At 37.7% G+C, this 15,857-nt stretch overlaps 2 protein-coding genes and 1 pseudogene across 2 annotated transcripts; all 3 read left to right on the top strand.

The window, feature by feature from the left end:
• Nucleotides 1-669: 669 nt before the first annotated feature.
• Nucleotides 670-5,336, top strand: LOC103941039 (ceramide synthase LOH2). The gene is given in 7 exon segments (XM_009351223.3): nt 670-1,124; nt 2,702-2,910; nt 3,133-3,288; nt 3,412-3,511; nt 3,513-3,598; nt 3,691-3,869; nt 4,917-5,336. Coding segments are annotated over 7 exon segments (867 nt in total). The 5' UTR covers nt 670-1,007; the 3' UTR covers nt 4,937-5,336.
• Nucleotides 5,337-5,928: 592 nt separating this feature from the next.
• On the top strand, nt 5,929-8,383 carry LOC103941038 (alpha-amylase). The gene is made up of 4 exons (XM_009351222.3): nt 5,929-6,066; nt 6,195-6,330; nt 6,908-7,713; nt 7,952-8,383. Exons 1-4 carry the CDS (start codon nt 5,980-5,982, stop codon nt 8,219-8,221), a joined length of 1,299 nt encoding a protein of 432 aa, XP_009349497.2. The 5' UTR covers nt 5,929-5,979; the 3' UTR covers nt 8,222-8,383.
• Nucleotides 8,384-8,930: 547 nt separating this feature from the next.
• LOC103941037 lies at nt 8,931-11,132 on the top strand (annotated as a pseudogene).
• Nucleotides 11,133-15,857: the final 4,725 nt, after the last annotated feature.

The raw sequence follows: 15,857 nt of genomic DNA, 5'->3' as shown, positions 1-15,857 counted from the left end.
GAGAGTCACGTGTGTTTATTTACCAGAGCTAACAACATGATTTAATTGATAACTTTTCACCATAGAAATTACGTTAAAAGTGCAATATCACCTCACAGATCCTCTATTTGTAAGCCTGATTGGGCGAATACGATATTAGGGAAAAGGATCCTCGCCATATCCTTTTCCTAGGGATCCCGTGATCGGGACAGTCTATCGTACATTGTGCGATCATAAATCATTTTAAAATTTAAAATTTAAAATTAAATATAAATAGTACCTAACAAAAATTGACCATAAGATGTATGATGAACGGTCACGATAATAGCATTTCTGCACCTCGAAATTGTCCCGTATACCTGTTTAGGATCTTAATTCAATAGAGTAATTTTCACTTTTTTGCTTTCAAATTTTAGTTTGAAGATTTTATTTAAAAACTAAAAACCAAAAGTAAAAGTTGAAAACAGCTAAAACTAAAAGTTGAAAACGAAATAGTTATTAAGCGGTTTCATGAAAAAGTATAACATATATGCTTCTCTCTAAAAAAATTTGACCCCTAAAATCATAACTTTCCTGCAACCACTTAAACTTATAGGACCTGATTGCCATGGTAAACAAAACAACAAGAGAAATGTTGAGAAAACTAAAATGACAGGACCAAATAGCAATATCATCACTTTCAATGGTATTTTAATATTTAATTTTGTTTTCAATAATTGACTCCTGTTTAATGGTATTAGATGAAGATTACTACTAAAAATGGAATTCCTGAAATTCTGCAAATAGCAATATCTCTCTCTCTCTGTCTTACATGCTCACACACTCCCCTCCCTAACCAGCAAAATCCGGACTTCTCTTCCCGCACTGACAGACAATTAGGGCAATACAGATCCCCAAGATTGGGAAATGGAAGAATATCGCCTGCAATTGTTGCTCATTGATCCATTCCATTGAGGTCGGAAGCTGTACTGGAATTTGATCCGCTGATTGATGCTCTTCGCCCGAGCTGTGGTTCCAAGACACCGCCCATGGATTCGTTCTGGAGCCACAATGCCGCCCCGGGCTTATGGGATTTCCTCGTCGCTGTCTACTTCGCTTTCGGCTTTTTCGCTGCTCGCCTCATCTTCGACAGATTCATCTTTCGCGTAAGGTTTCGAGCTCTTTGTTGCCATTTCAAGTAGCTTGAACGTTAGGTTTCTGTTCAATTTTCTATGACAGTTTGGTGGGTTCTGTTTGGCTTCTGAGAAAATTGTGGGAAAGAGAGAGAGAGAGAGAGAGAGAGAGAGAGAGAGAGAAAGGAAATCTTGAATTGTATGATCACATATCTTGTCCTGCTTTACTTTCTTGACTTTTAGCAGTATTTTCTTTTTCTTTTTGTAGAAAAATCTTTCCTTTTTCATGTTTTAACTGCGTAGCTTAGTTAGAGTGGCGCTTTTGTTTAATGGACTCCATTGATGACGCGTTTAAGTAGAGGCATTTAGCAGGACTTTTAAGTTTCTCACTAAGCTATGCGTTTGAATAATTGAATTCGGTCTTTTAATGGTTGAGAAAGAATCTTAACATAATTGGTCCCTTAATGGGTGAGCAGGTATGTTTTTTATTATGGTGATCTGCTTGAGTTGAGTTAGTCCAGTAATTTCGGTGATTTGGAGCACAAAAAAGAAAAAAAAAAAAAAAAAAACAAACTGCCCGGTTTGAGGATTATATGGTTTGTGGCGGAAATCATCCGGAGATTTTGAGATTTCGATGATTTATCAGATCCGTGATAATGGTTGTGAGGTTTTATTATGTACTTGGTTTGATGATGGGATGTTTAAGGTTCTGTTAGTGCTCGTTTCTGGTCTAGCATCTGGAAACGGTGATTTTCATAAGCCTTAAACTTGATAGTTGCTTAACTTTTTCTGATTCTGGGAAAAGTTGAGATTTGTTTGTGCTGAGTTGTTAGATTTGGTCCTTGGAGTATAGGTTTACTAGTTAGTAATTAAATGTTAACTTGCTGATGTCGGGCTGTTCAAGGTTTTGGTACAGTAAGTTTTGGTGTAGCATCTGAAGGGGGTGTTTGTTATGGACCCTTAACCTGTAGATTTTAAGGTGATATAGATGATACCCTGGGAATTGTAATTTGGTTTTCCAAGTGTTGGTAATATAGGCTGTTTACAGACTGTTAGATTGGCTTCATCCCTGTGTTTGGTTTGCTTAATTTAATTCTATATCCTAGGAGAACTGATATTTTTGTGTTCTTTACTGTATGTACAACGATGTACTCTATTCTTGATCTATAAAAATGATCTTCCTTTAATTCTATGACATCTATTTGACCATGGTAACAGAGGAATATGGTCGTTGTAACTTCACATCTGCCTCTCGAAACCTTATCTTACCTTGAAGGGGCTTAAACTTAGACACCCCGCCCCCACCCATTCCACCACACCCCCCACCCCCAAAAAAAAAAAAAAAAGAAAAAAACAACCCACCACACCATCTGTAACTAGAATGCAGCTTTACCAGATTTATATGTTTTTCACATGATTCATAAATGAAATGCAAAAGAAGTGAGATCCAAATTTAAAAAGTTTCATACCATAATCATCCCAAGTCTGACAAGTAGCATGTCTTTGGCAAACAGAGTGATCAGATCTTAGGTTAAACTATAACCTTATCTTACCTTAAAACTGTATCCCTCATACTACAATATTTTATGTTTTTCTTTTCTGCTTTTCAGAATATTTCCGTCTGGTTGTTGAGGAAGGGATCTGCTCCATTGAAGCTTGATATGGCCACACAGGCAAAGATTGTAAAATGTTCGGAGTCAATGTGGAAGCTAACATACTATGCCACTGTTGAAGCATGCATTCTCAGCATAACCTACCATGAGCCATGGTTCAGAGATACAAAAGAGTACTTTAAAGGCTGGCCAAACCAAGAGCTGCGGTTAGTGATTCATACGGTTGGGCTTAATAGTCCTAAACTCTCACTACTGGTTAGATAAACCTTTTTTTTTTTTAATTGCTGAAAATGGCTTTGTTATGTCTTTAATTTTGCATATTGTTTGGAATGACTGAATATGTAAAACTCAAGATTTATGATGAGTTGAGTTTGACAGATATAGCAGGGCAAAATTGTGTATTCTGACCCTATCCTTTCTCATTTCAGGCTTCCCATAAAGCTTTTCTATATGTGTCAATGTGGATTCTACAGCTACAGCATTGCTGCCCTCCTTACATGGGAGACTCGAAGGAAGGATTTCTCGGTGATGATGTCTCACCATGTAATTACTGTTCTCCTGATTGGGTTCTCATACATAACAAGGTATATTTCAGGTTTTCTGCAAGTACTTATGTGAGTACTGCAAAAAACAACTCTTTAGCTGTGTTTATTTGTGTGATGTGAAGGATCTCATGCAATTACTTTCATGTTATTATCCACTTTCAGCTTTTTTCGGATTGGCTCAATCGTTCTTGCCCTACACGACGGAAGTGATGTATTTATGGAAACTGCTAAGGTTTTCAAGTATTCTGAGAAGGAGCTTGCAGGCAAGTGTGTTCTTTGGATTTTTTGCTGTTTCGTGGGCCATACTGCGGTTAATATTCTTCCCTTTCTGGGTCATAAGCGCATCAAGGTCTGCTCTCATAGTAAATCATTTTATTAAACCGCGTTTACATGTATTGTGGCTCCTTCAACTTATCTGTTCTTATGGTTGATATTTTCCAGCTATGATCTTTGTGACTGCTTGGATCTATCGAAGCCCTCTCCCACAGCTCTGTATTATGCATTCAATACAATGTTACTGATGCTTTTTGTGTTCCACATATACTGGTGGGTTATGATTTGTTCAATGATAAGGAGACAGGTGAACAATAGAGGACAAGTTGGAGAAGATATTAGATCTGGTAAACCATATATTTTGCTTGAGAGTTTTAAATATTACAAATCCTAATAGTGCTTATGAAATTACTTTGTGAAGCACGATATTATATTTTGGAAAGTATACTTTCTGTCTCTTGATCTCATTAATTTAGTAATGGCTGGAAGCATTTAGTCAGAGTTTCTTCCGTAAAAGACACTATGTTAAGAAGTGTGTGCCTTGATATTTAATAAGACCTGCATGCAATAAAAAATCCTCATGTTACTAATCTTATTCGAACATGATAAATTTGGGACGTACGTTACCTATACTATATTTCAATGGCTACTTAGAGTTTGTTTTAGTTGTAAGGACATGGATAGTTTAAGGAAATTTGATCAGGGTCCAGGCAACTGATCAAGAAAGTAGCACGTAGTTCTGCTGCAATGTAAGTACTACTTAGATTTTATATATTGATACGAATGGGTTGGTGGATAGGATACATCATATTGAATTAAAATTTTCATGATTGCTACTAGTCCTAGTAATTTAATTTTCAATTCGCCTATAGTAGTTGGTATGGCTTGTCCCAAGCGGCCTGATGGTTGTCGGCTCATGCTGAAATAGCTTGTCGGAAAATGGGGATATGGCTAAGGACAATGCTACTTTTGCCACTTTTATTTCCTGACCTAATGTCAAACAATATAGTTGATTGCATTAGAAAAGGAACACGATGTTACAGAACCCAATGTGAGCATGCATGTAAGTTGGGAAAGAAAAACTGGGAAGTAAATTTGGGTTCTCTGGCATTGTCTGATACGTTTTGCTATCCCCCGATTCCCAGACCAAGTATTGGTGAAGGCTCTGTCCATATCTAAGCTAAGGATTTTGGTTTGATGGCCACCTTTCAAATTTGTCACTTTATTGTTGTACTTGGACTAGGCATCTTGTGTTCTCTCAACCCACCGTATATAACATCTACATTAACGCACAATGGAACACAGTTTAGAAGTGAAAAGTGAAGTCTCTCGTGTTTTTTAGATGGGATTTGTTTCGCCCTTTTTCTAAAGATTTTGTTTTTGCTTTCTTACAGATTCAGAGGATGATGATTAGGCGGAAGATTTTCCCAAGTTCTTTTTGTGTGGCTGTTCTAGTATGATGGGGAGACTACTTTTGACTCCTTGGTTTATCGCTGCACTCTAAAATGATCATTATCTGTAGGAAGGGCTTTGATAATTTCTTCCATTTACAAATTTTCTTTGGTGAGTGCGGATAACCGTGGAGAGGTAGGAACGTGGAGGTAGGGACATGGAGCACATCTCATGATATATTTGTTTTCCTTGTACGGTGGAGTCTCTGTTAAGCTTTCGGGTGTATAAATAGAAGGCAGTTCCTGTATAATTCTTCTCTGGATAATCACTTGTTTCGATTTGGCCTTTGTATGGGGAAATGAAAGGTATTCACAATATAGAAAAGAGAAATTTTCTATGGCATGCTATGTGATTTGATTCAAGACCTCCTGTGTAGTAGCGCATCGTACTCTATATTCTCTCTCTCTCTCTCTCTCTCTCTCTCTCTCTCTTCTTTTTTTTTCCCCTATCTTTAACGGAAAACAAAAATAGAAACTTTTTTTTTCTCTATCTTTAACGGAAAACAAAAATAAAAACATTTCAAAACGGGTCCTTTGTTTTCCATCCTCGGTTTATGTGTACAAGGGCTTTTTTTTCGTGAAATACAAAGCATTTATGAGCAGAAGTGTTTTCTAGAGATTCTCTCTCAACCAACTCTTATTAGATTGAGAGAGAGAGAGAATTATCTTTTAAGATACTATTAAACTCTCTCTCTCTCTCTATCGACTTAACTGCAAAAGCACTCCATTTGGATACGTGACATTGGTGTTGTGGGAAGTGTCAACTCACCACAAACAAAACTGTAGCCAATTCAATATAATGCTTGAGCTTATCTTGTTAGGAATTCCAATGTCTTGACTCATGACGCGAAGACTTGAAGTGGAATATGAGTAACTTTTTCACACCTCCAATCCAAATTATCCAATCCATCTGAATTGTTAGGAGTTAAGAGTTAGATCGATCGATAATCTTTACAATTTAACCTCAAACAAACATTCTGGTAATAAATTCTGCAAGGAAAGAGACATGAAAGCTCTAACCACTTCCCTCTTCTTTCTCCTTTTCTGTATACCTCTACTCCCCAACTTCACTGCTCCCCAGATACTATTTCAGGTAATCTCTCTCTCTCTCTCTCTCTCTCTCTCTCTCTATATATATATATATATGTATATATATGTGTGTGTGTGTGTGTTTGAATGACTAACCGGTTCTTCTGGGGCTGGCCGGCGAGCGATGATCAGGGGTTCAATTGGGAATCATGGAAGGAGGAAGGAGGATGGTACAAATCTTTAAGCAAGTGCACACCTCAACAACTAGCTTCTTCTGGGATTACGCATGTTTGGCTTCCTCCACCTTCTCATTCTGTTTCACCTCAAGGTATATGCTGTTCTTTCACCTCCCCCATTTAGCACTTTTCAATTCAGTTACTACTCAAAACCAGATTACAATTTGATAACGCAGCCGAATTAGTTTAACAAATCTGTTAAACATCAGATAGGATGCATTCAATTCGATACAATATATTTGAAATGAACTTTGATTTATACGGAATCGTTTTAAATCCATCCGTTTTCATCTTTTGGTCTAATTCAATTTTCCATATATAGGGCTAGTTTGGTACTTAGAATTCGTCAAATAGGTCATATAATTCAATGCGTGTAGGTAGAGGTGAATGATTTTTTTTTATTTTTAGGGGATTAAAAGGGATAAATTTTCTTCGTGAGTAATTTATCTTCTGCCTTCAAGTTGAACACAAGTACTTCCTTTATTTCGTCGACATATATACCTTGAGTACAAGAAAGTATTAAATTATATTCCAATCCTAGGCATCAAACAAGCCCAATATCCTATAGCCCAAACGGCACTGAACTTTAGTTTTATAACATTCTTCCTATCTAGTCATTAGCTACTTGCAGCAGCTGATGACTGTCATTTGACTCTTCACTTTTCCAAGGATACATGCCTGGAAGGCTCTATGATCTGAATGCATCAAGATACGGAAACCAAGATGAACTCAAGGCGCTGATAAACACCTTCCATGACAACGGGATACAAAGCATTGCAGATATAGTCATAAACCACAGATGTGCAGAGAAGAAAGATGAAAGAGGAATATGGTGCATCTTCGAAGGAGGAACTCCAGATGATCGCCTTGATTGGGGGCCGTCTCTTATTTGCAGCGATGACATAGCTTATTCCAATGGCAAGGGCAACCCTGACACTGGAGCTGACTTCAGTGCTGCTCCTGACATTGATCACATAAACACAAGAGTCCAGAGAGAGCTCTCAGATTGGATGAATTGGCTAAAGACTGAAATCGGGTTCAGTGGATGGCGATTTGATTTTGTCAAGGGATACGCTCCAGAATTCACCAAGTTGTTTGTGACAAACACAAGGCCTAGTTTCTCAGTAGGGGAACTTTGGAACTCCCTTGCTTATGGAAGTGATGGAAAACTCGAGTACAATCAGGATGCTCACCGTCGAGCACTTGTGGGATGGGTAGAGGGTGCTGGTGGAGATGTTACAGCATTCGATTTTACTACAAAAGGGATACTTCAAGCCGCAGTCCAAGGGGAACTATGGCGGATGAAAGATTCGAATGGAGGGGCACCAGGAATGATTGGCTTGTCGCCAGGAAAGAGTGTAACTTTCATAGATAATCATGATACAGGTTCTACACAGAACATGTGGCCATTTCCATCAGATAAAGTCATGCAGGGATATGCATACATTCTTACTCATCCGGGAATCCCCTCAATCGTAAGATTCTAAATTTGATTTACTTTCTTCCAAGCTGGAAAGCTGGCATCTTCATAACCGCTAAAATTCGTCTAGCTGAGTACAATATGAGATTTATAATTATTGGAACAGAAATCTCTTTGGACAGAAAAGTTAACTTTGTTAGGATTTAGTCAACAACTATGTTGATCTAGTGAACTTATGTTTTTTTTTACTTATACATTCTTAAATTTTCCTTATCTGAACATATTTGTAACAGTTTTATGACCACTTCTTTGACTGGGGCTTGAAAGAGGAGATCACTAAACTCGTTGCAATCAGATTAAGGAACGGGATCGGACCTGACAGTGCCTTGCGTATTCTAGCATCTGATGCAGATCTGTATGTAGCTGCCATAGATGAGAAAATCATAGCAAAGATTGGTCCAAGGTATGATGTTGGGAACCTTGTACCTCCAACCTACCAAATTGCAACTTCTGGAAATGATTACTGTGTGTGGGAGAAAAAAGCAGGAGCCTTGTTGGAATGAACTAATTAATTACAAATTTCTGCATTACAAGTGTATTATATGCTTAATTATTGAGGATAAAGCAAATAGTAGTCCTCAACCAAAATAGAAATTGGGGTCTTTTAAGCCCCGATTTGAGACTATAACATGTGTAGATTCTCTGGAAGCAACAATTTGGCGGAATCAATGAACACACTACCACTTTACTTGACAAACAAACTTTAGTAATGCTAGCGGCATTGCTAAAGCTTTCACACACGGAAGCTTGTATCTCTGAAAATACCATTCAACTCTCTCTATTCAATTGAACTTTGATGCATTCTTGCTTGAAATTTGATGCGTGAAAGCAGCAGATGCAGCAGACTGCACTTTTAACTTCGCAAACCAGCACACAGAAAGCTTAACTAATGGTCCATGATCTGCGTTGAAGTAGGAACGGAACCTTAATCATTGTTTTTTAGGAAAAATAACAGTCAGGGTTACAGTTAAACAGAACGGCCGGGATTTCACTTAACAAAACAGTCGAAGTTTTTTTTCACGTCTTTTGGCAAAGTAACAGTCAGCTTTCCACTTACCAAAATAGTCAAGATTTTGGAACCAAGTCACGTCTCCTCCCAAGATTTTTCTCCCATGATGGATCATTATCCTTGGTCTGACTATTCTCGTTAATCTCGTACCTTAGTTTCTTTCCTTAGAAATCAAATCACTTGCCTAAAAAGTCCAATTTGCACCTCTTTTGGGCCAGATAACAGTCAAGTTTTCACACCCTCCATCTTGTTATATAACATTGAAAAACAGTATTGAACCATAACGTTCACAAAGCAATTCAAGCTCATAGGAGACATGAACACTCGAATCGTTTCCCTCATCTGTTTCCTACTCTCTATCCTTCTCACACCCAACTTCACTGCTTCACAGATCCTCTTTCAGGTATTTATCTGAATACTGTACCTCTCTCTCTCTCTCTCGCAATAGGACTAACGTGTTTTTGGGTGTATGATGGTCAGGGGTTCAACTGGGATTCAAGCAGGAAAGGAGGATGGTACAACATTTTAAAGCAGTCTGTACAAGACCTAGCTAGTTTCGGAATCACACATGTTTGGCTTCCTCCATCTTCTCAAGCTGCTTCAGATGAAGGTATTTCTATGTCCTAAACTGTAAACTCCCTTTTGAACTTTGTCATTAGTCCAAACCAGATTTTGTTCAAAGCTTTTGAGCCAGAATATGATCTCAAAGTCCGGTATTAGGTGTTCACTTTCAAAAGAATAGTCTTGTATGACGGTTATGAAAATTCTTGTCCTGAAGCTTCATCTCCTATCTTTCCTAAGGATACATGCCGGGAAGGCTTTATGATCTCAATTCAAAATATGGAAACAAAGATGAATTGAAGTCACTGGTAAGCGCGTACCGCGACAGTGGGATACAGTCTGTGGCAGATATAGTTATAAACCACAGAACTGCAGAGAAGCAAGACGAGAGAGGAATATGGTGCATCTTTGAAGGAGGAACTGACGATGATCGCCTTGATTGGGGCCATCTCTTATTTGCAGCGATGATACAAAATATTCTGATGGCAAGGGAAACCCTGACACTGGAGAGGACTTCGGTGGTGCTCCTGACATTGACCACAAAAACACAAGGGTTCAGAAAGAGCTCTCGGATTGGATGAATTGGTTAAAGACTGAAATCGGATTCAGTGGTTGGAGATTTGATTTTGTGAAGGGATATGCTCCTGAATATACCAAGCTGTACATGACAAACACAAGTCCAAATTTCGCAGTAGGGGAACTTTGGAATTCACTTTCTAATGGAAGTGATGGAAAACCGAACCCAGATCAAGATGCGCATCGTCGAGAACTAGTCGGATGGGTGGAAAGTGCTGGAGGAGGTGTTACAGCATTTGATTTTACAACTAAAGGGATACTTCAAGCTGCAGTCCAAGGGGAGCTTTGGAGGCTGAAGGACTCGAATGGTGGCGCTTCGGGGATGATTGGCGTGAAGCCAGGAAATAGTGTCACTTTCATTGACAATCATGATACAGTTTCCACACAACATAACTGGCCGTTTCCATCTGATAAGGTCATGCAGGGATACGCTTACATTCTCACTCATCCAGGGATCCCATCAATCGTAAGCTCGTACACTTTCATTTAACTTTGAGTAATGCTATAGGCACGCAAACCCGACATCATTGTTGACATATTCTTTTATACTGCCTGCCCCATATACAAATGATTTAGGGCCCACCTATACTAGAGAGTGTCAGCAATAGTGTTAGTTTTGCGTGTGGACATAGAATTATTATTTACGTTTTTCTCAAGCTATAACATTGCCATCTTTCTTTACAATGAATTTGTTTCCCAACCTATATAAATATGAAAGAATGTGAGAATTGAGGCAGAGTCAAGCACTCACTGTTTAGCATTTGAGTGCTTGCTATTGCCCTGGTGAACTTATTTATAACTGATGCCTATGGTCCATGCTTAAAATTTGTTTATCTTGTTATCGTTTGTGACAGTTTTATGATCACTTCTTTGACTGGGGCTTGAAAGAGGAGATCTCTAAACTCACTGCAATCAGATCGAGAAATGGGATCAAACCCGACAGTGCCTTGCGCATTCTAGCAGCCGATGCAGATGTCTATGTAGCTTCCATAGATGAGAAAATCATAGTCAAGATTGGTCCGAAGATGGATTTAGGCCAACTTATACCTCCAAACTTCCAAGTTTCGACTTCTGGAAATGATTATGCCGTGTGGGAGAGAAAGGCATGAGGGTCTGTATCATCTGGAATAAGACTACTTTTGAATTAAATAAACTCTCTGTTATGGTAATTTAAAAGTTGATCATATATTTTATTTCCTAACGTTTTGTTTGTTTAAATTCCTCGAAGACGGAGAATAATAACCAAGAAAGTGGAGTTTTCTCCTATATATGTTTGCAGTCCATCAAAATTACAACACCCTTCACGTAAAAAACATGACAATTAGAGTCACATTGCAAAGACTTCCCAGGAATGCGGAAAGTGTAACTTAGATGATAGGGTTCTTCCGAGACACCGAATTATCTTGAATACGATCCGGTTTACAACAAAAAGGGACACCTGCTGATTTATTCAGTGCTAATTCTCATATATTTCTGTGCACTGCAGAGGGTGAGTGTTCTTCGAAAATGTGTCAAGTGCTGTGACATCGATGTCGAAATTGATGTGAACCGAATAAAAAAATCCTCATCGAATAGGACATGGCAAGACACATACATGTGTCTCGTAGACAGATCCAAGCACTTGTAGCCTTGATGATTCACTGAGTAACCTAAGAAAACACAAGCTTTTGATTTTTGTTGAAGTTTATTTTGTGTATAGGACATTAACCAGGGAAAACGTCGACAGCCAAACACCTTTAAAATGTCATACATTGGTTTTTTTTGAAACAGTTTCTCATAGGGTGATGAATTAGACAAAAGTCTAGTTGGCATGCGATTTATCAAGTAAGTAGCCGTGAAGCATGCATCAAACCAAAATTTATTAGGCATGTGAGATTGAGAAAGCATAACTATACTTGTTTCAACAATATGTCGATGTTTTTGCTATGCAATTCCTTTTTTTTAGGGTGTTTAGGACATGCAAATCGTTGTGAAATGCCATTAACAGTGAAATTTTTTAAAATGCATGGCTTTTATATTCTCCGCCTTCATCACACTGAAGGGTTTTAAATTGCAAATTAAACATTTTTTCAACATTTGCCTTAAATTTGACAAAGATTTCAAATACTTCACTTTTGTTTTTCATGGGAAAAATCCAAGAGTAACGAGAATAGTCATCCACAAACAACACATAATAACGAAAACCTTTATTAGAAATAATTGGAGAGCACCACACATTAGAATGCAGAAGTTGCAAAGGAAAATGAGAAACTGATTCACACTTTCAAAGGTAACTTAGTACTCTTTCCTAAGGGACATGACTCACAAAAGCTTACATCTGAGGTACCATGAATTGGTACCAAATTATTTGAAATTAAAAACTTAATTATTGAATTGGCAGGGTGACCAAGCCTAGCATGCCATTTTTTTACTAAAGACCGAATCCCTACAAAGGCTGAGATTGGATACTTGAGTTGTCCACTGCCACTCGGAAATAGGTATATGATAAAAGCATATTTATGCGATTTTGTTATCTTATTTCTTTGCATTTACCTAGTTAATTTCCATTTATTGTAGTGATTTAAGCTATTTCCGTATTATTGAAGGTCCAGTTGGTAAAGATGACAATAAATGGCAAAATGGAGCAATTTGGAGCAGTTTTGGACTTGGATTGGATAGCATGCGTGGATAGCATATGGGCTGGATGTTTTTGGTGTTTAAATGGTGTTAGACATGTGCTAAAATCTGCAGAAATTAAAGTTGAGGCTTGGAAGGCAAAGAATTACACAAGAAAGAGGAATCCTAGTTGGAGAGGAACATTACCTTATCATATCTTATCATATCTTATCCTATCTTATCCTATCTTATCCAACCTTATATTATCTCTAACTGCAAGGAGGAATCCTAATCACATTTCAACACTCTCTACCTGATTCTTAGAGTCCTAAAATAATTCAAAACGCCAAAACTTTTTCCTCCTTAGATTTAGCCGTTCCCCTCCCTATATATATATGAAATTTATGCATGCTTTAGGGTGTGCCATGCCTACCATTCATCCATTGAAGTTGTTGAAATTTTCAAAGTTCTTTCTATCTTTGTTTTAAGTTTCAATGTTTATTTTAGATTGTTTTTCAGTTATGATGAACATGTGTTACTAAGTTTCTTTTTAGCTAGAGGTGAATTTGAAGCCATGATTATATGTTTTATATAAATTGATTACATCCAGTCATTGTTTCATAAAACATGAGTGTGATTTACTTATTTGCTTTGTAGAGAACTTATTCTCGTATGTTTATTAAGGATGCATACTTAGTTTGCATGCAGGGATTTGATGCTAGGATATAAGGGAATTTCACCTAATCGTTATGAACTTATATTTGTAAGTAGTAAAAGTCACTAGTCATGATTGAGTTAAGTAAATTCTTGGCAAAAGTATCATGGTTTTCATAGTTACAAATGATTTGTCAATACTTATGATTTTCACATAACTTAATGATCTTCAAGATGTATCTCTATCATTCTTTGCATAGTTAGGCAACTTATGAAGAATAATTTGGTTGCGTCATTGAGTCCAATTCAATGAACTTAGGAAAATCTGAGAATTAATTAGTATTGTTCACAATTAATTTGGGGCATTGTCATTCATGATTTATAGGAAGAACAACTGGAAATCGATTTGTATGCATATGATTCATGTGTGGAGAAAAATCCTTTAGCCATCCTTTCATCTATATTTCATTCACAACTTAATTGACTTGCTGCCATTTACTTTTGTTTTAATTAAATTCGTCCAAATTCCCCCCCCAGTCATTGTTTTGTTGTTAATTTAACTTAGTTTTCAGTTTTATAAGTTTAATTTATGTTGATTAGCATCCCTTCTAATCCCCAAAATAAAACGATCCTTACTTACTCGTCCTACGATTGCATAATTTATAGGGTTTAATTTGTGTGTTAGTTTCTACCATATCAGTATAACCCATTCTCACATCTCCCTTGGAAAATCATCTTCCGGGTCTTGAGGTCCTTAACAAGGAAAAAATATGGAAAAATTAGTCGGTAGCAATGGTTGTCTAAAGTAAACCTATGGCCAGATATAATGTTTTGTGACGCAATAGGACAATGAAGGATATTATGCAAGTCAAATGAGCAAGTTGTAGTATGTAGTTTATTCAAACCAGAATGAGAGATAGAGATGCCAGGGTTATTACCTACACCTCCAATAATGTCATTACTATTGTACTCTTTAAGATTGACCAGGTTTTGAATTTTAGGAGTGATGTGAGCATTGGCGCCTGTGTCTAATAGCCAGGTACCATTTTGTTGTTTGTTGAGGGTGATAGGAGAAGACGACATTGATGCGAGTCTTTTTGCTGGAATTCTTCCTTCAAAGGCAGCATTCATTCTTTGATAACAGTCAAGGGCCGGATGGCCTAGTTTGCCGTAGATTTGGCAAACAATTCTTTCACCATTGGAACCAACCTTCTCTCCATTACATGGCACACTACATGGGTTATTGTTGTTGTTATGAGGACTGTTTCCTTGTTAGTTGAAAGGAATACCTCGATAGAATGAAGAAGCACCTCTCCTAATCCCCCGAGTGCAGCCACCACCTCGGCCCCGAGAAGCAACAAATGCATTGACTGACGCAAATTCCACCAAGGGATTAGTGTACTCAGTCATTCTACGCTCAGTGGTTAACAGCAGCCCCTCAAGAGTTGGGTAAGTGAATGGTGAATCACGAGCTTCAGCAGCACTGACAGTCATCTCGAAGGCAGGTCCTAGATTATTCAATACAATCTGGACCAGTTCATTATCACTCACTGGTTTCCCGGCTAAGGCAAGGTTGTCAGCAATCGCGTTCATACGATCCAGATAATCCGCCACAATAAGATCACATTTCTTTGTCTGCAGCAATTCATTTCTCAAAAAAAAAAAAAAAACAAAATTGTTTTGTGAAGTAGAAGTATACCTTTGCTCGAGTGCTTCCCAGGTGGCACAAGCAGTCCTCTTGCTCGCCACGATAGACAGTACAGAAGCAGTCAATGATCCATTTATCCAACTGAGGATCATTTGATCCCGTTGGACCCACAGAGGGTTCACAGTTGTTACACTAAGCAGGTGCTTTGGAGGAGACATCAAGTACCATCAACGTATCCCATCTGATCTTTGCTTTTTAGAATTGGGTGAATTTGGGCCAACCACAGTGGGTAGTTGGTCCTATCGAGTTTGATGTTGACAACAGTGGAGAATGGGTGGAACAGATTATTAGGAATGGGGGGAGTGGGATCTGAGGATGAGGAGATAACATTGTTTTCAGCCATTGAAGCCTGGAAAATAAAAAAAAATAAGGATCATTGTCGTTGGACAAAAAGGCTCAATACCATGTTAAACTTACCAACTCAATGTTTCACTTCAATTGCATACCCAATCAATAATGCACTGCTACAAAACCATTTATTAGTGTTGTTATGATAACCGACAAGAAACATATATTACTGTAGGATATTAAGCAAAATCCAACAGAAAATGGATGCAGTGGTGGATATAATAAGCGACAGAATTGCCGGCGTCAGGAAATGAATTTTCCGATAGAAAATACTCTAAAACCGACAAAACTTGTATTGAATATAACCGACAGAGAATATATTAATAATGAATAAATAAGAGCATTCTCTATCGAATAAAACCGATAGGGCATAATTTTGAAATTTACTCAATTTAAAGTATTCTTTTTCTCGTTTCCTTTACATTCAATGTCCTCTCATTCACACTACTTCTGTTCTTGATTTTGTATTTCACTTTTCGTGTGAATACAGGGAGGTAAAGCTTGGGCGGTGCAATTACCGACAACAGCCAAAGTAAATTTAAATTGACAAATCCATTCTTCATCCATTAAAAAAATATATTTTAAATTTACTTGAAGACGTTGAGTTTACTTGAATGTTTACACTAGGCCAAACCAAATCTGAAAAATAAAGTAAAAGAAACAACAAACATTTGTTGACAACTTCATC

This window comes from the organism of the source record quoted next, unplaced genomic scaffold (assembly GCF_019419815.1).
Source record: "Pyrus x bretschneideri cultivar Hongxiangsu unplaced genomic scaffold, Pyrus_bretschneideri_v1 Contig64, whole genome shotgun sequence".
Taxonomy (NCBI): domain Eukaryota; kingdom Viridiplantae; phylum Streptophyta; class Magnoliopsida; order Rosales; family Rosaceae; genus Pyrus; species Pyrus x bretschneideri.
Note: the sequence above shows the minus strand (reverse complement) of the source record. Positions and strands in the feature narration are given on the sequence as shown.

What these genes read in the sequence shown, in the direction of transcription:
- LOC103941038 (XM_009351222.3), top strand. Translation starts at nt 5,980, where the DNA reads ATGAAAGCTCTAACCACTTCCCTCTTCTTTCTCCTTTTCTGTATACCT. An exon ending in CTCCCCAGATACTATTTCAG is followed by an intron (nt 6,067 to 6,194) that starts GTAATCTCTCTC and finishes AGCGATGATCAG; the next exon opens with GGGTTCAATTGGGAATCATG. An exon ending in ATCCGGGAATCCCCTCAATC is followed by an intron (nt 7,714 to 7,951) that starts GTAAGATTCTAA and finishes TATTTGTAACAG; the next exon opens with TTTTATGACCACTTCTTTGA.